The sequence below is a fragment of the Oxyura jamaicensis genome, chromosome Z, assembly GCF_011077185.1.
Source record: "Oxyura jamaicensis isolate SHBP4307 breed ruddy duck chromosome Z, BPBGC_Ojam_1.0, whole genome shotgun sequence".
Classification (NCBI taxonomy): Eukaryota; Metazoa; Chordata; class Aves; order Anseriformes; family Anatidae; genus Oxyura; species Oxyura jamaicensis.
The window spans coordinates 44,541,990-44,563,061 of NC_048926.1; the positions used below are offsets into that span (position 1 = coordinate 44,541,990).

At 38.9% G+C, this 21,072-nt stretch overlaps 1 protein-coding gene across 9 annotated transcripts in view; it reads left to right on the forward strand.

The window, feature by feature from the left end:
* The window catches only part of AOPEP (aminopeptidase O (putative)), a 200,956-nt gene that overhangs the window by 99,242 nt on the left and 80,642 nt on the right, over positions 1 to 21,072 (forward strand). For 8 of the 9 annotated variants that reach the window (XR_004745988.1, XR_004745989.1, XR_004745990.1 and 5 more), the window contains 3 exons: positions 6,599 to 6,659; positions 7,867 to 8,064; positions 20,902 to 20,964. Coding sequence is in view for 6 of the 9 variants with exons in the window: in XM_035309148.1 (XP_035165039.1) it covers positions 6,599 to 6,659; positions 7,867 to 8,064; positions 20,902 to 20,964 (322 nt within the window). In the remaining 3 variants the exon portion in view is untranslated. The remainder of the gene's footprint in view (positions 1 to 6,598; positions 6,660 to 7,866; positions 8,065 to 20,901; positions 20,965 to 21,072) is intronic. The other variant, XM_035309152.1, reaches the window with a different exon arrangement.

Genomic DNA, 21,072 nt, shown 5'->3' on the forward strand with positions numbered 1-21,072 from the left:
CTCTGCCTTTAACTCTCATATTAGGGCAGCACTGAGATCTTGTGTTTGCTATGTGATCTGAAGAGCTAGGCACAGCTGCTCAACTTAATTTTTGATCCTCCTGCCAGCTGCTCTTGGCACATGGTGCCTTAGAGTGAGGGGGCCACAGCTTTGCCCTGGATCTGGTAGAGCAGAGAAGATGGTTGTTGTTTTGTGTTTTTTTTTTTTTTTCCACAAGTAGTAGTCTGGAACCATCCCCTCCCTGTGACACTGTGTGCAAATGGGGAAAAGATGGAAAATGCTAATGGAAACCCAGTGTCACACAAGTCCTTCAAAATCCTCCTGTGTGTGACTGGCTGAAGATGATACAGACAGTCTTTAGCAGAATTTTGAATCCAACACTGCTTAATTGTTGTTTTGTTCTGTGCTACCTCAAACTGTGCTGCATATGCACGTTCCTTGAAACTAAACACTGCTTACTTGAAAAACACTAAGCACTCTAATATTGCAATGGAGGCTGGACTTAAAAAAATAATAAAATAAATAAATTAGTAGTATGGAAACAAGCCAAGCTTATTCTCAGCTGTGCCAACGGAGGCAAACTAATGTAGCTAAGAGTAGAATTTGGCTCATGGGAGACTTTTGTAATGAGAACAGCGTTAGAACTGGCAGAAAGCAATCATACAGTGGTGTGGAAATTTTCTGTAATTATTACCTTTGAGTAGTGCTACATTATCTTCTGCTTTTTGATACAGCAGACTATATCTAAAAGATTCTCTTTCTTCCAGTACATAAGTCCTTTAATTTTTAGTTACAGGAGTTTTTTAGTACATTCCCAATAATGAACAGTTCCAAAATACAGACGCAATTGCTTAAGTGGCAGTCACTGATTTTTCCTGCCTTCTGTACTCAGAGGAGGAGACCTACATGCCTACAGGGCTACTTCACTGCCTGCTCTGACTCAATTTTCCTAGCTATAGGAATCCACTCTGCAAGACAGGATCCTTCTATTTCTGGACTGTGGCTGAACACTGACATCAGACAGGCCTAGCACTACCTTTTTGTCCTTTAGCATCTTCTACCTTGCCTTGAAGATACATTTTTTTCCAATTAAGGGGCTAATGGCAAGACGAACAAACAAATACCTGTCTATGTCATCCTTATCCATTTTCAAATTCTTTTAAAGTGTAATATGCAGTGGCTATAGCCCTACATTAACTTGGCCTTTCTGTAACAAATCTACCATACTACTCACTTGTAACTGAGGCATCTCTTTTGCTCATATATATTTTCATATTATATATGAAGAAACTGCAGTTTCTTCAAAAAAAAGAAAAACAACCAACCAACAAGAAAACCCCTCTTACATGTCTGTGTAGCATGGTGCACTAAATTTGATTAAAACTCCCAGTGGTTCCTTTTCCCCCAAGGCTTACAGCTGTATTCCTTGCTGTAAATTGATCCTTTCCACATCTGTCTAACATGTGAGCCATGCAAAAACTCAGTGTTTTTAAGGCCCTGTAGCACAGGGTGAGTTTCACCAGCCTCAGATAAATCAGAGGTGCAGATGCTTGTGCTCTTTATGAGTGCACAAGCACTTTTTGAGTAGGTCAGTTCTGTTCTTTGGGGTTTCCTGGTGGTATTTTTTTTTATTCAGTTTTATTCAATAACATAAGCAAGAGGACTAATAAAGTGATTGTTCTAATAATGCATAGTAGACAAAGGAAGGCTTGTGTTCCATCTCTGCTATTTGTACTGTTAATAACTCAGTCTTACTAACCACCACATTCCTTCAATGTCTTTATAAATCGTCAGTTAAGTAACAAATCAATGTTAAAATAACGCTGTGATTTCAAGGCACTGTTCTACATAGGTATATGTGTCTTTCTTTCATACTTGATCTCTGGGATACTAACATTAAAGGCTACGTGACAAGAAAGGGTTGATTTTGATGGAGGCTAAGAGCTGGTAGGCACCCAACACCCAAAGCAAATCATTGGGAAAGGTTTTTGATTTTATTTGGTTTGGTTTTGTGTTTGTTTGCTTTTTTTCATTGTTTTTGATTCCTCCATTTTTTTTTAAAGCCAGAATATATAATATTTTTGGGTGGTCCTGTGTGAAGCCAGGAGTTGGACTTGATGATCCTGGTGGGTCCCTTTCGACTCAGGATATTCTGATTCTATGATATATATGCTGGACACAAAACAAACAAACACAGAAAACAAACACATATCTGGAAGGTACTTGACAGAGTCACTGATCTGTCACTACTCTTTGATTTGCCCTGACTATGCCTCCATATAGCTGGAATGGCTCACTTTGAAAATGATCAATGTAAATGAATGTATGTATACAGATGAAGCAAATCAGCAGATCTGCTCATTGAAGTATTTTTAGCTGGATATGTTTACTTCTTGTCTTCCTTTAACACCCCACTCCCACCCCTCTCCACCCAAAAAAGCTATGTGCTTTCATGAGCTCTGTTTATTTGCTGCAAAATTTTATTCTGAAGGGACGAGATTCAGTCTCTTCCTTGAGCTGCTATGTAGACGTCTTTTATGATGCTAACCTTGAAATTATCATCAGTATTTTACAAAGGTTTTTCTGAAGCATTGCATCTGGCCAGTACTGTATGGATGGATGTTAGGAGGTCAGTACTTGGCTGATCAGGTTATAGTCTAAACAAATTGACAAGGGATGATGAGTTAATGCGTGCACTCGAATTCTTACTTTACAGCAAGGAACTGTGGAACAAAGCAATTAAAGAAACTGTGCGGTCTTGACAGAACTCTGTTGTAGTGCAAATCAACTAAACCCAGATTCCCATAGCCCAGTGCAGTACCTTAACCAGAAGACAGTTCAGCAAATCAGTAACACACCAGATTTAAGTTCATACAGATGCTTAAATGCAACATAAGCAGGTTTTAAGTGCCCTTGGCTGGTGCAAGTTGGTGGAAATTCTTCCAAGGATTTCTCAGTTAAGCACTGACCCTCAATACATTCATAGTTGGTCTTTGTTATATTCTATAAATGTATTACTAATATATTTGGAAAAGAAAGTTATATGTTAACTTTTGAATATATATATATATACATTTTTTTTGGATGAATGTTAACAAGAATGTCCTAAATTGGGGACAAAAAAGCAAACAAAAAAGTGTGTGAAAATGCAAACAAATAAACTGCATATGGGAATATGAAAGGATTTTTAGCTGAAAGCTGAAGGTGGTAGGCAGAGTAATGGCAGTGTTGTAGTTTTTGCCCTTGAGAAATATGTCAAAGTTTCAGGAGAGACTAAACAACTTACAAGTGGTGTTCCTGCCTAGATTAGTGTGTTGTCGGGACAGTGCTATTCCTTTCAGTTTCATCAGCTTATTTCAAAGCCAGTGTTTTGAAATGAGCCATTGTTGGCTTAAAAAAATAAAGGGGGGGAGGGGAGAGTATATAATAAATAAAGGTACTACGTAGCAAAAGCAGTGTTATTGTTTCACATAGATTTATTTATTTTTTTCCCAAGGAAATCTTGATTATTAATCTTTCTTTCAGTTCTGAAAAAGAAATGGAGAAAGTGGCAATGTAAAGCTGTGTTTCTTATCCATAAATAAAACAATTAAATGCACAAGTAAAGGTATTTTTTCGTATCTGCTAGCTCTGGTTCAGCACTGATACACAAAGCTGTGTTGGTTTTGATTCATGCAATAATAAATAAAAAATTGTTATTCTAATTATTCTATTTGAGACAGAGTAAGTGGTATGATCCAGCCAATCTACCTTTGGCTGTATAAAATTTATGTATCCAGTTTTAAGCTAGTCCTGTATGTGCTTTCTGCACTAACCAACAGTAAGAAAGCACTAAAGAAAAAAATGTTGTTTTATCTCAAAGAAAGTGAATTGACTGACTGTTTGGAGATACTTTGCTTTCTCTATTCCTTTTGAAAAGGACTCAGCTAACTAACTTAGATTAAACACCAATATTTATAACACTGCATGAAGGATCTGGCATTCAAATGCTCTAAATTTCCACAAATAACAAGGTACTATTAAAAGCTGACCAAACCTAGACGTAAGTAATTCACTTGAACGTAGAACACCACCCCATTACAACCATGGTGTCTATGCTCAGTTATCTGTGTAAAATCAATTTCCATAGTGATCAGGCATGCAGAATGGCAATTTCCTGAAAATTCAGAATCCTGGCCATGTAAAAATGCTTCTACTTGAATGTTGAGATTATTTAAATCATGTGATATAAGGTATTTATTTATTTACTGATCTATTGGTCTGTGGCACTCTAACATCTCCTAATGCTTTCAAGATGTATTTTGTCATTTCAGACAGTGATTGGGAAGATTTATTTTTCTCTTTGGAAATCATTCTTCTTATGTGACTTTTTAAGTAATTTCAGCCAGGCTAATAATGTCATCCCTTACTTGTAAAGACACTGCAAGAAAGGCTGGGACCTAAACTGCATGAACTGTCAAAACATGTTACTGGCAGCGAATAGGCTAGTCGTGTTTCTACATTAAACCTTCTTGGCCTGCACCATAATATAAAACTGATCAAAACCTGAAAAAATCTATTAAAAGAATAGAGACTGAAAGCATTAGATGGCACTATTGTTGTGACAGGAATGTTCTTTTTCTTTAATCAGTATCTTCTTACAGTTTTCACTAGGATGCTATATCCTGTGTGTACAAGCATATCCTGGTAGCTGAAAGACATAGGGCAGCATTTGTTAGTACAGGCTTTTTTTTTTAACGTTTAAGGCCCTTGGTGATTGCTTTTTGCCTTTGTTACAAAATTCCTGTCTAAAATTTCTTTTGGACAAATCTATTAGGACCAGATTGTGTATATTCTGTGGTACTGTTGAACGATTTCTCAATGCCTAGTCAGCTGACTCTCATCAGATATTTTCATCAGATGCTCCCAGCCTTTATTCACATTAGCAGAATTTTACTCTGTCAAGTGGACCTGCTCATTTTAATGAGGCTTCCTTCAGAAATCTGCTAAGTGGTAGTAGGGATGGCAGATCTATCAGCATGATGGTGTGGAATGGAGGACGTAACTGTTAATTCTACCTCAAAGGAATACATGCATAGTACTGCTGAGAGATGGAGGGTAAATTTCTCATCCTGGATTCATCAAAGAATATCTATGTCAGGCTATAACCCATGTCTGGATAAGTGCTGCTGCTACACATGTTAATATCAATAATTTAAATCTTTGGTCATTCCAAAAGAAACTAGCCTTTTTTTTTTTTTTTTTTTTTTTAAAGTAATTGCTATGATCAGTAAACACATGGAATTTTTTACTCAACTGTGTTGACTGTGTTGACTGTGTCATCCAATAGCATATTGCTTGACTGCTTTTGAGACTCCATAAGCTCTCTAAGCATTGGTTTTCCCATTTGCGTGTCAGGCATAACAGTGATTGATCTGTCTCCCATTGGCATAGTGAAAGTTAATCTTTTAAGGTGTTTTAAAATCATTCAGTAAAAATGACTGATGGATTCATTACAAATCCTTCATAGTCACTGATACAGTACATAAATAAGCTTCCTTTATGGTCAGTATTTTAAGCAGAGTTTTGTCAGGGTATGTGGAAAAAAAAAAAAAAGGCAAACAGGCTTCTTTGTCATGTAACTCTATTAAAAATTGTCTTGAGATGCTTGCCTTCCCACTTCAGACCTCAAACCTCAAAAAGGGTGTTCTTTTCATGGGTGCTTTGTTGGTTACGGGTCTACATTATACACATCAAAGTAGCTGCGAGTACTACAGTGAATCTTGCCAAGGCATTACTATGCACAGGACTGTGCACATCAATTTTGCTTCTCAGAATATTTACATTCATAGAGAGCTTACTCAAGTGTTGAGCATTTTCAGTATTGGAATGCAGCATGAACACTAATTTACTTTAAATTTACTTCTCTGAATTTTGGGAAGTTTTAAACCTGGGCTTAAGTGAATTCAACAGAAATTTCTTACAAAAACAAAAGAGGAAGTATAATTAATGAATGCACACATAATTAGCATGTGTTTATTTTAGTCCTTACAGCTTGATCATGACAAACTACTTATACTTCATCGTAGTTGAGTCTCCAGACTATACTGTGAATTCCCTGTGAATGTTATCACGGTATAACCGGGGAAGTGCAGAAAAGATGAAAATGAAACTGAAATATATTAGATACTCAGTAATTCTGAGGATTAAAATCCATCAGTGCCTTTTAAAATCCTTAAGTTTAAAGAAGCTTTGTTTCATTTCATCTTCTTTCTGTATTTACATTTAGGCTGCTTCTATAATACACTCTACTCAAAAAGTCAAACACCTGTTCAGAATTTATGTTTCATGACTGTAGTTTACCATCTTACACTTTCTCTGTCAATATTCATAAGTTCTGAATTTATCCTTTTTTTAAAACACACAAAAAATGGATCTGTCTTTAACTTGCTCATACTACTTCTGATGGTATTATCCATTAAAAAATAAAGAATTTATTACTGCATTACAGCTAGTACTTGGTATTCAAGGTTTTGCTCAGCTTCTATGTGGTTAATTGTCACATGAAAAATTGTTGGTTTTGTGTGTGTCCTCTAACTTTTTTGTTTATTTATTCAAGGTCCGGGTTAACTGTGGAAAGTATCTTCACAAACTGGCTTGACACTTCCGGAATACCAAAGGTAAATACAAAATATCTGTTCTCAGTTCTTTGTGGAGACTTGCATGTTATATCGTACTTACTTGCACATTATATCATACGTCATTTTTAAATAAACACTTCTGATGATGACTGATTTCCAAATCTTTAAACACCGTTCATAGACTGTTAGCATTTAGTGGTCTCAGGTTTTTGCTTCTACCATCATCCCAATGAACCTGTGAAAAGACAAATCTTACAAAATATATCTTACTGCTTAATATTGTAGTCACTTGGAAGTACGCTTTACAGTGTAATGCTGGATTCTACTAAATGTTAGGAGCATTGCTCACAGTTGTCATTATATAAATTACTGACAGTCATATGAACAGCAATGACTTGACTAAATATTAAATATAATTATTTGTACTTTGATACTTTGTGAATAGTGTGAGTTGCTTGTGTGTCTGCTGCACAGGTAACATTTCTCTGGGGTTCCAACTCTGTTGCAGTTGAGACCAAGCATTATTTCCTGCTTTTAATGTCAAGAACTTTTCATATTAATGTTTTAAATTATGTGAACTGAAAATACTTAGTAGTCTGTGGTATCTGAAGATTTTGTGTTACAAAATTGGTGTCAGTCAAAGAAAGGTATCCCTGTAGAAAACTTCCTAAAACAGCTTTTTCCAAAATATGTTTTTATTTTATATATGGTGCTCTAATTCTAATTGGTTTGCACTAAACTGGCTTTGCTTAAGTTGCTTGGAATTTATCTTAACTAGAGCTTGCATTTGTTTCCACTTTGCATTGCCAATTTTAAGAGTTAGAATGATAACGTGATTTGTAAGTGCAAAAGTGAGAGGTATGTAGGCAGCATGACCGAGGCTCTAGAAACTGAGCACATTTGCAAGTAGAATTGTCAAAATGGGTCAAAATGATAAGCAGTGGTCTGTGAACCTGAGCCATACCTGAACACTGTGGTTGCGTTCTTGTCAGCTTCAGAGGTATTGTGCACCTCCATTGTTCTTTTTATGCTGTACAAGGTTCTCTGGGTAGTTTTGTCCTGAGATCGAAATGTTTGAAGGCACCGTAAATTCATTATTGAATTTGCTTATTGCTGTAAAACTGTTGAAAGGAATATTAGCTTTAATTGGAAGAGGGGAAGGGAAGGAGCAGTATCATCATGCATCTTGATGTTCATTCATTTCTTGAAAAAAGGATTTTGATTTTAATACTATATTTCAATCAAGGTTTTGTTCCTGATAGAAAATTCAATAGATTGTACAACAGCTGCTTCAAGTATTGCACAGAAACTAAAGTTACACAGTTACTGCTGTAAGATGCTGAACTGGCTGCCTGAAATGAAAGGCATTTTGCTTTTAAGTATCGCTCTGAAGATGTCCCTTGCCAGTTTCCTACAATCAACTCTAAAATCACAGATAAGGAAGGTGGGGATAGATGAAATAATTGAAAATAGTGATTAGTGTGAAAACTGAACTCTCTGTTTACACGAGTGTGTAGTATGGGCTGTTCAGAATGTCTAGCAAGTAGTTTCATAATACCCTGGGAGTATCTATTGGGTGTGTAAGCAAAATATATAGCAAAAATATTGGCACATTCAATAGGCTTGTAAATCACCATAAATTTTTGTTAATGACCAAAGAGATTTCCCTGATAGTTTGGCTGTTCTGTAAAATCAGCAGTGCCAACTGGAATAGTGCTGATTTAATTTTCTGTTCGTTTGAGAATCAGCACACTGACTTCTTCCGTCTCTCTCTCTCTCCCTCCCATCAATAACCTTTTTGGCAATTTACTGTTGTTGCCTTCAGCACATCTCAGGCTCTTGCGGGAACTGGTTTCCACTTTACTGAAAGAAATGGAGTTATCATTCAGTGAATACAAAGCCTTGTTCACTTAGTGCTTTATTAAATCATCTGGGGAGGCCTTATTCCTGAAATCAAAACTGTAGAGGTTGCTTAGTACCTCCTAATATGTTGTTAGTATCTGTAATCTAAATATGACTGTATTTACTGACTAGAGAACTATAAATACACTAGTGTGCTGTACAGGAGCTGATACAGAATATCCCTTAAAAAGTATTTATATTACTATATTTCCAGCAAACTATTTTCTTAGCTCTCATGATAGATCAGGGCTGGCAAAGGCACATAATGCACTTTCTTACGTTCAGTTGAATTATCTGCATCAAGTAGAAGCCCAGGAATGCCACAGAGTTGATTTATTCTCTTTTATGGGTTGCTAGGTGAGTGGACAAGGGTGTTTGTAGAGGAAGGCTTCTGCCTGCTCCTCTGGATGAAATGATATGGCTGAGCCCACCAGCCAGGCAGTATGAGCTTCATGAGGTACACATTGCAGCTGATTGCCTTTCTTGTGTGGTGGGGAAACCAAGAAGCAGCTGGTGAATCTCTGCTCCAAAGATGTCTCAAAGACAGAAAAGCGGCGTCCTGTGTCCTACACAGGATTTGGCAACTTTCTGCTTATTGCCCTTACTTTGCTGACTGCTCTATGTCCAGTAGCATGGTAGTTAAAATGTCTCTTGATTTACAAATATCTAAGACTTCACTGCTTTTGGAGTGGAAACCTCCTTACTGAAAAGATTAACCCATGTTACAGGGTCGGGAAGTATGCATCATGCTGTCCATTCCGAAAATTACATCAGAACGTAGTTCCTCTTGTATTTTTCCCATGTGTGAATGTATATGTTTTCTACTGTCTTTGTTTGTTTCCATGGTGTTTTTATGTTTGGGTGGGTTTTGCTCAGGAAATTCATGTCGGCAATTGAATACAAAGAAAATTCACCAGGCTCAGCTCATTTGCAGCAGTATCTGCCAAAGTGTTTTTAAGAGTTTTCTTCCATGGTTATATCCAAATCTATCTAAAGTACCTGTGCTTTATATCATTTGCCATCCCTAGTCCTGTCTCCAGTTCTGTGCAGGGAACAGTATGTGTATGTATAAATTTATATATATACCCCTTTATACTCGTAGTTTATAATTAGAAAAACTTTAATATTAGTCAATTTTTGTTACCATTGCAGTCTTTGGAAATGCATGTTGTCTTTTCTGGGCAGGTTGGGCCAGTTACCAGACTCTTACATATACCAATACAAATCAAAAGTAACTCTATGTGAGTTAAGGGAGTCTTCCTGATAAATAAGAACAGAATTTGGCCTGTTGCCATAAAAAAAAAAAAAAAAAAAAAAAAAAAAGAGTTCTGCATGCCATGCAGAAGCTTTCAGCTTCTGTATTTTCTAAACCATTAAAGGTTAATCGTATATAAGGAGGGTGTGTGGTAATGCCTGGCCAATCTCTTCCTAAGTGGGAGAGTACCACAGCACAGTGGTTCTCTTGAAGCTTGCTGTGCAGTAAGGTTTTCTTATACACAAAACAAAAGGATCATAAGAGATGAAAAGCAAACATTTCTGAAATATGAGCTTTCAGGATGATTTTTTTCCAGGAATGTGTTGTGGTAGTGTTAAATAAGGTGAAGCATGGTGTGTTGTTGAACATACAATCTATCAAACCACGTATCAGCAACCTCCAGTGTGTAGTTCGATCTCAGAAGTGACTCACCGGGGCACTGTAGCAACTTTTCATCGTGCACAAGGCTAGTAATGACTTAACGCCACTAACTTTGGACGATAAATTAAGCTGGCAATCAGAATCAGAAATACCAAACAGTATTTAGAGCAGGAAAACACCTATGAAGCTATTTAAGCCCACTTCTTTCCTGCCACTGACGATTTGTTCTCTGAAGTATAGTTTCTGTTCTATCTTTTAATCTGTGTAATGGGTTTGCCCGACTTTAATTAGCATTTAAAGCTAAAGGGCCGTATGCTTGTTGAGGAAGATTTTCTTCTATTCTGCACAGATTTGTCTTTGTTTTATGTTGTCCAGTTGCTTTTATGCGAATTGGTTATTCTATCCTAGTGATTAATCTTTTTAAAAAATAAACGTAAAATGTTTATTTTAAACTCTGTTGGGAATTTTAAATGGGTAGTAGAACTAACATCAAGTGGTATCTGCATCTCATAAATTCCCTACAGGAACTTTTTTTGCTCGTTCCAGTTTTACCACTTTTTTTTTTTTTTTTCCTCCTCTGTGAAGCTACATTGTTTCATAGCTTGCTCTTATTTACTGGTAAACTTGAAATCTATCTTGAGTGTTCCTGGGGCATGCATTTGATTTGGTACCTTGCGTTACAAAAGTGATCTTCAGGTTCCCTCTCCAGTTGCTGCTTCATCCTGTTAAAGCATAGTTCTTATCCCCTTTTCTAGCTGAAATGGTATTTCCTGATTGTAGTAGGTACTGCCAACAGGTATTTCAGAGCATGTGCATCTTACTGAGAGCATCGGGAGAATACTACTCCCTGACTTCTAATTCTGAATGAACATTGGAAGACAGCCTCCTGTTACAATACTAAGAATTTTACCATTTAAAAAGAATTCGTATTTTTTCCTCTGCACACTATTTTTTGTTACTATGGTGAAGAAGTAGCTTAAGCTCTGCCTACGAATATTACTTGTAAGCCAACTGTACTTCTGGAAATACACAGGCAAAATAATTCTTCCAGTGGTGAATATTCACTTATTCATAGTATTTCTAGTTTCACTTATGTGTGACTGGCTCTTGGGTTGTCCTACTTGAAGAAATGGAATGCATAACTAAAGGAAACTTCACGAACTATTAAAAAAATGAATTAAAATGTAGTTTGAGCAGTGTTCTAAATCAACGTAGGTAATACCATTCTGTGGTTTCATAAATTTTAGGGGATGTTACAGCAGCAGCTCAGGCACTTAATATGATTTCTCATGAAGCAGTCTGTTACTAAGATGGCTCCTGGCTTTTGCCCCTGTTATAAGCTTTATAGATTTCCTGTTTCCTTTTACTAAGAGAAAATGACAGATGAAGGGATAGCTCTGCAGGCGTAGTGGTTGTGGCACAGATGCATCGTGGCGTAGCGGTTAAAGTCAATTATTAACAAACCGAGCAAATTTAAAGCATTTTTAAAAAGAATTATCTTATGCTTTGTAACTATCCCTAGCAGTTGTTCACATAAGTTTTACAGAAGGTACTAGAAAAATTTTCAGCCGAAAAATTCTCATTGTATCAGAGTGTAACTGAAGACTTGAGTATGCTAATGCTTGATATTTCTAGTCATGCCTTATCTTGTAATTTTTCTCTCTGTATATATATATATATATAATATATATAATAACTGCATATTAGTGGATGTCAACACTGAAAACAGTAAACAAATGAAATCCGTGTTGTTTGTTGAGATACGGTGAATTTGTAGGCATTAGCAGCAAATATGACCTGCTATGTAGAAAAATCTCATTTAAGCTTGTAATTTGGGGAAAAAATGGGAAAGGGCTATGAAGAGGTATAAATTTCCATACTTATTTAATAAAGTTTAACTGTGAATGTTAGATTCATTTCAAAATTGGTAATAAGTATTAGTCACAAGAATAACGTGCTGCTGCTTAAGCACTGAAGTTTGCTACTCACCTTATCTTTGATTATTTTATCTGAACATAGAATCATAGAATCATAGCATGGAGCATTTTGTGTATGTTTCCATATCATTGCAAGGGGTATAACTGACAGGTGCTGAATTCTAATGAACAGATATTTGTGAATTAATCTGAAGAAAGTGTAATTGCTACTTAGCAAAATACATGTTCTTGTACATGGAAAGCACCCTGAAAAATAGATGCTTCCCCACAAAAAAAAAGGGGGGGGGGGGATTCCTTTTGATATTAAACTGCTTGCAAATTGGCAGATGAAAATATCCTCCCAAAGTCCTTAAAAAGTTAAATTAGCATAGATAAACAATGTATATCAGTTCATGGAATCTCTAATGGTAACAAGAGAATGAGAAAAAAACTTTTTCAATATGAATCATTAATGCTGCGTTTTGTTTTTTTTTTTTTTTTCCAAAAATTAGTAGTTGTACTGTCAACATTTCCTCCCATTTCCTTAAAAGAAAATATGGGATTTAGGAAATTACTGTATAGTTCTGTAACATGCATAAATGAGAGTTGAATTACAAAGAGAAACAAACCAAGACAGATTGCACAAACAGACTTTCTCTCTACACTGCAAACTATCTCAAAGCTGTTTTAGATAAAGATTATGCATCTGAAAGTCTTTCTAGACAGACCAAACTGGAAAAAATTAATATTTTCTTTGTGGCAAAGTATCAAATAAGTTAAAAGGTCTATTATTATTTAAGTAATAATAAGGAGGATAAAGTGATCTAAAGAAGGTAATTGTCATAAAATGTAATTAATTTAGCTGTTGCTATAAATAATACTTAATACTGCTAAACAAGATCCAGCACTGGTGTGTTTTTATTTGTTGGATCATTCAAAAACTCAGTGAAATTGCTTATACAAAATGATGCATCACAAAATTTATTTCAGATATATATATTTCAAATTCAGGCATATCTTAGAAGATTGTTACAGTTTTAGAAGGTTTCAGGTAAACTTCTTCAAGATTGCATGTGATTGCTGATTTTAGGGGTAAAACAGAAATATTCATTGTCAAAACAGCATTTTGATGAATTGTTGTGTGGTTTCCATTCCAAGATTGGAAAACAGGCTTCCTCAGGTTTGGCACCTGCATAGTGCTGAGTAACTTGAATGTTGATGTACATTTTAAAATGTTAGACTTGAAAATATTGGCCATAACATTTCACTGCCTCCGTGTTCTCATTTCCAAAAGCGAAGTTTAAACTATAATTTTAGTAATCTTATTTTAGCCATTAATTGAAGGATTCAGAAAAAAAAATGCTTCTGAGATTCAGAGCTGGAATGCACTTCTGCAGTAATGCTGAGGTGGATGCTTCACTGAATTTAGTTAAATGACCTTCTAAAACACTGGCATACCTCTCCAGTCAAAAGTGAGATTTTCACAAGCACCTTTCTGTTTTCCCTCGGGATGTCCATTGGCATCATGTGTGTCCAGCTTAGAGGTACAACAGTAGTACTAGTATAGTAAATCTGAATGAGTAGTAGCTTGTTCAAAAGGCTAGAGTGCATTTGAAATAATGTTCCATTTCTGAAATAAAGGTGGACTGGATTCCACACATTTGTTCATTAGAATCTCTTTCAAAACAAATCTCTAGCAGTCCTTCCGATTCCCCTTTCCTATTAATTGCATTGCTGAACACAAAAGCTGTGTTATGTGCAGAATGACTGAGCTTATCCCTACTAGAAAGGAGTTATGTTTGGTATCTCAAGAACAATAAGGGTTTGCTGCCTGGTTGATCAGTGCTGGTTCAAGTTCACATTCCTAAGCTCCCATTCTCCCACCTACATATGCAGGGGGTGGCAACAGCAAAGGGAGGGAGGACCTGTCCTTTTTTTTACACAGAGATGCTGAGCAGACTTGTCAAATATGTACACAGCCAGGCTTGCATTGCCATAAACATTGATTTTAATCCATTGCTTGTAAAAACAATGAGAAGACCAGAAGTTAGCAACCAATTAGTTTTTACTGTCTGTTGTTTTATTTGCCTAGTGGAAACAATTCACAGAGGCTTAAAATATTTTTGTGGTACCTTGCAAGAAAACAGATTTTCTATATCGATTAGTAAAGAGTAGTCCTCTAAAGTTATGACATCTCTCCAATTTAGCATCCATTTTAAGTAGTTTTAGCAAATTGGACACCAGATATGAAATAATAAAAAGTCAAATACAATTTTGGTAAATCATATTTGAGCTATTTTTAGTGCAGGAGAATGGAGAGTTGGCCATGAAGCTCAGGTAAACATTGTATGTGACAGGAACACGTTACCACCTTCCACAGTGGTCTAGGGCTTTTGAAAGGAACACACATTTCACTGCCTGGAAAATTTGCCTGCTCTCTGGACTTTTAGAGAGACATGCTTGTGAATGGAAGGAATGAACATGTAGGGAAGATGTGTATTTATACACATGCATGAGGTACACCATGTGCCGGGAGTCCACGTAGCCCCCTGTAATGCTGGCCAATAAAACTGTGACCATCTGATTCAAGCAGAGGTCAGAAACTCAAAGTGCGCCCGCCAATGCATTCCCAGCTGGCCTGAGCTGGGGAAGGAAGCTCTTGCTTTTGAGCTCAGTGATTTTTTCACACATTCTGCAAAAACACTGAACTACTGAAGTACCTCTAGAGAACAGATTGTAACAAAACATTATAACAGCCTTCATTCCATCTGCATCAGTTCGCTGTCCTCCACTAAAGCTGGTATTAGCAACGTCAAGGTCTTTCCTGGTTTATATTACCTTCAGTCATCCCCTTATAATTTAGCAGGGCTTTCTGATCATCAAGATACAGATGATAATCACCTTCTGTTTCCTAGTGGAGAAAATAGGTGATCCTTCTAAAACCCATTCTATCTCCATTAGAAAGTGTGGTGGGTTAGCCTTGGCTGGCTGCCAGGTGCTCACCAAGCTGCTTTCTCACCCCCCACCTCAGCAGGACAGGGGGAGAAAATACAGTAAGAACCCCACAGCATGGGTTGAAATGGGAACAGGGAGATCACTCGACAGTTCCTCTCTGCTGAGTGCTGCAGAGAGATGGAGAATGGGACCTGTCGTCAGTCTCTCATGCTTTGGCTGTGCCCTGCCACTCCTTCTGCCTCACAGCCTTCCCATGCTCCATGCCATGTAACACAGCCCTTCTTAAATTGCTCCAGCATGGGTCCTTCCCATGGGCTGCAGTTCTTCAGGAGCTGCTCCAGCATGAGTCCATACCACCTCTACCACAGTCCCTTCAGGAGCAGAATGCTCTAGCATGGGTTCCCACTGGACACCAAAAGCCACTGAGTGTTTGTTTTTTTTTCAACCCTTCTTAAATATGTATGTTCTCACAGAAGCATCACCAGCTTTGCTGATGGGCTCAGCTTTGGCCAGTGGGGGCTTCCTTCTGGAGCTGTCTAGAACTGACTCTGAGATGGGGACAACCCCTGGTACCTTCTCACGGAGGCAACCCCGGCATCCTCCCCTGTCCCTGCTACCAAAACTTTGCCACCTAAACCTAATGCAGAAGGGATTTTTTTTGTTTGTTTGTTTTTCCCAGGATGCCTTAGCTATTCTGTCTACCCTCTTCTAGGCCCACAGTGAAATTTAAATGCCAAAATAAAGAGGTCTTGGGAAAGATAGTTTTGAAAGGTCTGTTGGCTGACAAAGCTATTGGTCTGTATAAAAATTAGCAGTAAAAGCCATGGTTCAGCTAATAGCTGTTATCCTCAGCATATGGGCTAACAGAGAGCTAATTGACTTTTGCCTTGAATAAGTTTCTTTTCTGGAGCTGCTGGAAGGGTTTTTGATTGCTTCAAGAGATCAGTAAGACTCAGAGGTCAGTATCTCTGAAAGATGTATTTTATTTCTTAAACAAGAAACACAGCCTTATTTTATCTGAGTCTCTTTACGCTGGAGGAGAAAGGAAAACACTACGTGTCACATGAGTGGGGCAGGACTGTCCAGAACCTATGTTCAGGCATGTTTATTTTTGTTTTCCTCTGTAATTTCAGTAAGGAGAGCAGCAGCAGCAGCAGCAACAACAACAACAACATAATAATAATGTCAAGGGACTTTCAAAGTCCCATGTATTTTGCCCAGCCAGCAACTATCCAGCTACCAAGATCTCGGTGTAGGTTGGAGCAAAAGTGAAATTTATAGAGCTTTCTCTTATGTCAAAGATAGTTGAGCCCTGATATTTTCCTCTGGGTTCAAATAGCCTGATTCACATTACTTTTAAATTAAACGAGTGCAGGGCCAGCTTGAAATACGAGGCCTCATTTCCATACATGATTGTATTAAAAAGCGTAACATCTTTTAATATTTTCTTGCTTCTTGTAGAGGAACGTGCTGTAATTTACAGTCCGGATTGTGCTCTGTTGAGAAGCATTCCAGCACATGGGAAGACTTCTCAAGCAGAAAGGCCTAAATACGAAAAACAATAAGCTACTTTTCCAGTTGCTGCAGAAGGACACCTAGTGAGAGTACCTGATGAAATCAGAATTAATAATAATAATAATAATAATAATCAGAAGTATTATAATATATATGTGATACATCAATTTTATGTCATTATATGTGTTACATACTACTATTTAGTAATAAGCAATAAGTCTATTATTTAGAGATCCCATGGGCATCCAGTCAGAGACACTTTCTCTCTCCGATTGTGAATTTGATCTGGGACTAAATAGGCAGTTGCAGTGATTCATCTTTAGGTAAAAACTCTATCCCCAAGGCAGAGCTGTTAATGTGGATATGAAGGATGTATTTGCAGTATTCCCTGCCACAGTATTTGAAAGTCATGTTGAAGTGTACTGAAAGTACGTCCTCAGAGTTTTTGTTTCAACAGATTTTTATCTCTTGGAGGTAGAGATGTTTTCAGGAATGGCAAGTTTGATTTGAACATTATGTCTCTGTAGAGGTGTTTCATTGAAGAATGTTAAAAACAGCACGCTGATCTGAAAAGAGTGTGTTAACACCACCACAGACACTCTTGGAGGAATTAGAGCATTTGGATTTATGTTATCAACATAAATTACCGTCTTTCCTAAAATACAAATACAATCTGATTTCCCAATTCAGTGAATGACGTTGTCCCCATGAAAACTGCAGTAAGTTGGAGGACTTGCTGTTCTTAAAGAAGCATATTCTGGACTGGATTTCTTCTTCAGTAATTTTGATCAGCTGTTGACGTACTGCTTCTTGCAAGTAAAGTTGCAATGTGGATGCAGCAGCCACCTTCCGATTTTCAGTGGTAGCCTACTGCCTCCTGAGTGTCTCTGCCAAATTTTGGTAACAGTAGGTCTCTAAAAGGCTTGAAAATATTGCCCTTGGGGTATTGTATAATCCAATGTTTCAAGCCATTATTAATCATCTTGTTAGCTTCTAGATAAAATCATTTTTTTATTTATTGCATTTTTTAAAAATATTTTCTCTTGCTGTTGTCTACATAAATCTGAATATATATATATGTGTGGGCGTGTACACAGTGTAAAATTCAGTAATTGAGAGGAAAATCAAACCTCTAGAAATTAGAGACTGGAAAATATGACTCGACTGCATTAGTTATTATCCTCAGCTTTGTAGAAGCTCTTCTGAAATTCATTTACAGTAAATAGTTTTATTACACTCTTTTCAATTTTTTGTTTTTGCTTTCCAGTATCTGAAAACTACTGCAAGCAAACAAAATGGCACCGATTCAGTGTCCTCCATAGATAAGATGACCTTGGTTGAACAATACTGAATACTTTAGCATTAGAGTGGCACAGACCAGCTGAGATTATAGACAATTCATGCAAAGGGAAAGTGTGCGGTGATGATTTTTCATTGATTCGTGAAATATCTTTAGTAGTCATCACAGCCTAAGCAATATAAAATCATTTTGTGTTTCAATTGAAAAGGAAACGGTTGCCTGTTGCATGAATATCCAGTTGTTTTCTAGCCTATGTACAATCCTGAAAATTCATTGTATGCTTGGGATCTGGTCTGACTTGAAGAATAACTGACACGTAAATCCCTGTCTAAGTCATGTACAAAGGATATTGGGCCTGTCTTCACCCAGCTGGTAGAAAGTGCTATCTCTTTCCACATATTTCAAAATCCTGCTTTAATCCTGGTGCTGCAAGAGTGAAGGATCCTGGAATGCTTTGAGATGGATAAGTGCTTGCTCCCAGTGTGTTACAAAAGATAGCTCCATTAGCAATTTCTGAAAGAAGGTGTGCCCAACAACGACAAGCAGGATGGACTTGACCCTTAATTTTAATTGTGAGGGGATTCAGGAATGACAGGTCATAGTCGTGAGGACAACAACTAGGACTGTTGGTGAAGAATGAGGCAGTCGCTCTCCTGTTAATTTGGGTGTTCTATTGCCCTTTTACCTAATGCAAGCTCTTTCCTTTTGGGGTATGGAAGAACACGTTGGAGATCAAATGTTCTTAAAATCTTTTCTGTGCTGTCTTCCCCTCCTCTTCCTTTCATTCTTTCAATTCTCCCTCTCTTTCTCTCTCTCTCCCCGTTTTCCAAGCAAATTTTCCTACTCTGATCATGAGATAAATCTTATTGAAGCCTGAACAAGTAGAGTTAACGGCTGACTGCACAGCTGGTGTGCTGTGACCACGGCTCATTCAGCCCACCCTGCTTCTCTCACTGCTTTCTTCACGCTGCCGTCTGTCTGTATGGGCACATTAGTTCCTATCTTAAGCAGCACTGCTGTCATCCTACAGCAGATGAGCGTGGAAGTTATGATGTGCACAGCAGCCAGCACCAGGGAACCCCAGGTGTTGGCTCCACAAGGTACATTACCGTTATAAAAAACAGTAACAGCTCCTGTTGAGTTGCCTTCACTGCTGTGCAGCTTTTGACAGGAAAAGAGGAGCTAGCTACTTCTGAGTTTTAACACACATTCTGTTTGTTTCGGAATGTAGGCATTTTCATCCCAGGCCAGCCTCAGGGTCTTTGGGTCTGAAAATCAATGTCTCTTCTAACTTTTTTCCACTAGTTTTCTCCAAATTTTTGACAGGAGAGAAAGTGTAATTCTTTAAAGTATTTCGGGAAAGCATGTCTCACTTTTTCTATGACCCAGTCCCTCCCATAACTTTTGTGGGAATAGATGATCTAATCTGCTAACTGATTAAAAGAATGCTGTTTTTTAGGTAACTGCATTAATGCGTGTTTGCCATTAACATCATTTTTTTGCTCATGTTCTTGTTCGGTTTCTTCGAACTGTGCTCTATTATTTTCTTCATTCAGACACACACAGTTCAAGAGTCAATTTATAGCAGCTTTCCAGAGCTACTGCTCAGTGGAAAATCTGTTGTTTTATGAAATAAAAATACGTTGTTGGTGCTGGTTTTAAGTGGACCTGTTGTGTATGTGAAATAAAAATCTATAATAAGAATTTCTACTGTGATAGCTCTATTAAAAAGTTCTTTGTATAATAGGTCATGGAGAAGTTGCTTCTATTTAAAGCATTGAGTTTGATCTCAGCTTTGATCTATAGCTTTTGATCTTGAAAGAAGGATGTTGTGGCAGTGAAACAAAAAGAGTAGGAGAGAGTTTTTTTTTTTTTTTTTAGTTATAAATATAAAGGGATACTGTCAAGATTTAGTACACACTAATTTGGACCTACCTTTATTTGCTTAAGTCTGTTTGCAAAGTCCATCTATTTCTACTTGAGGGAGAGTTTGTTCAAGCAGTTGCTTTGATGAGCCTTCTTTTTTTTACAGAAGCACAGATTTGCCTTTGAAGTTTTCAGGGGAATTGTCACATAGAGCCCAATCTAGGTTTAAAACACGGAAAAAACCTTAGTTACACCAGGTGGGGCTCGGCCTGCCTTTTCTCTGTGTCTTGTTTCACGTGCTAAACGCCAGGCGTTTAGAAAAGCCCTAGCCCAAGAGGTCCTGGCGGTCAGATTTTCCATGGCTGACATAACTCGGGTCGCTCCCATCGCAGCGGAGTTTGGATATCGGGCTGAGAGCGCCGCAGAAACATCTGCTGGACGCCCCGTGCCGAAATTTAACCACCTGCTGCTGAATAAAGCGTTTAGCCGAGGCCTCAGCGAAGGGCTCGCTGCGCTATATATATATATATGAATGAAATTGTGGCTGCTTCGGTGCTCGCTGTTAGGATGCATTTCAGGATTTCCTCGGCAGTTGGGGTAACAGCGGCGCTCCTCAGGTGGCAGCGAAGTTGTGGGGAAATCAGCGAGCGGCGCCGGACCCCGCCGGGCTCGCCCCGTTGGGACCTCGGGGTACCGCTGGTGCTCACGGCGGGGGTCGTAGGAAAGAAAGGGCTGGACCGGAGAGCGTCCCTGCGGATCCCTGTGCGCTACAGGGATGGATCGCGGTGGATCGGCCCGTGATCCTCTCACCGCGCACAGGAGCCCAGCAAGGGCCGTCCCCGGGGACAGCGCGGCCGGAGGGGCCGCGGGGCCGGGCCGGGGGCGGCGCGACAGACCCCCCGGAGGCCGTCCCGGTGCCTCCCGTCCCCTACGTCTTTAAGGCAAGGCTCCTCCTCTCCGCGGGGCTCCGGGGCCGGAGCACGGGGGCGGGGGACCCCGCGGAGGTGTTTCATTTCCGACCGAGGGCTGCGGGGCGGCCTGGGCAGGGACGGGACGGGACGGGACGGGACGGGGCCTGGGGACGGGGGTGGCGGCGGCGGAGCGGGTGCCCCGCAGCCTGTGCCGGGTGCCTCGGGGCGAGGCAGTCGGGGTGGGATGCCGCCTCACCGTGCTCTTTCTCCCCCCGTGTAGCCTCTGCTGGAGGAGGGCGAGACGTGGAAGGAGAGCCGGCTCGTCCAGCAAGTGAGCGGCGAGGTGAGGGGAGAACCGTTCGCGGCTGGTGCCCGCTTGACCCCGGCCGCCCGCGGCACCCGGCACAGGCGGCGGGGGGGGGGGGGGGGGGGGGGGGGGGGGGGGGGGGGG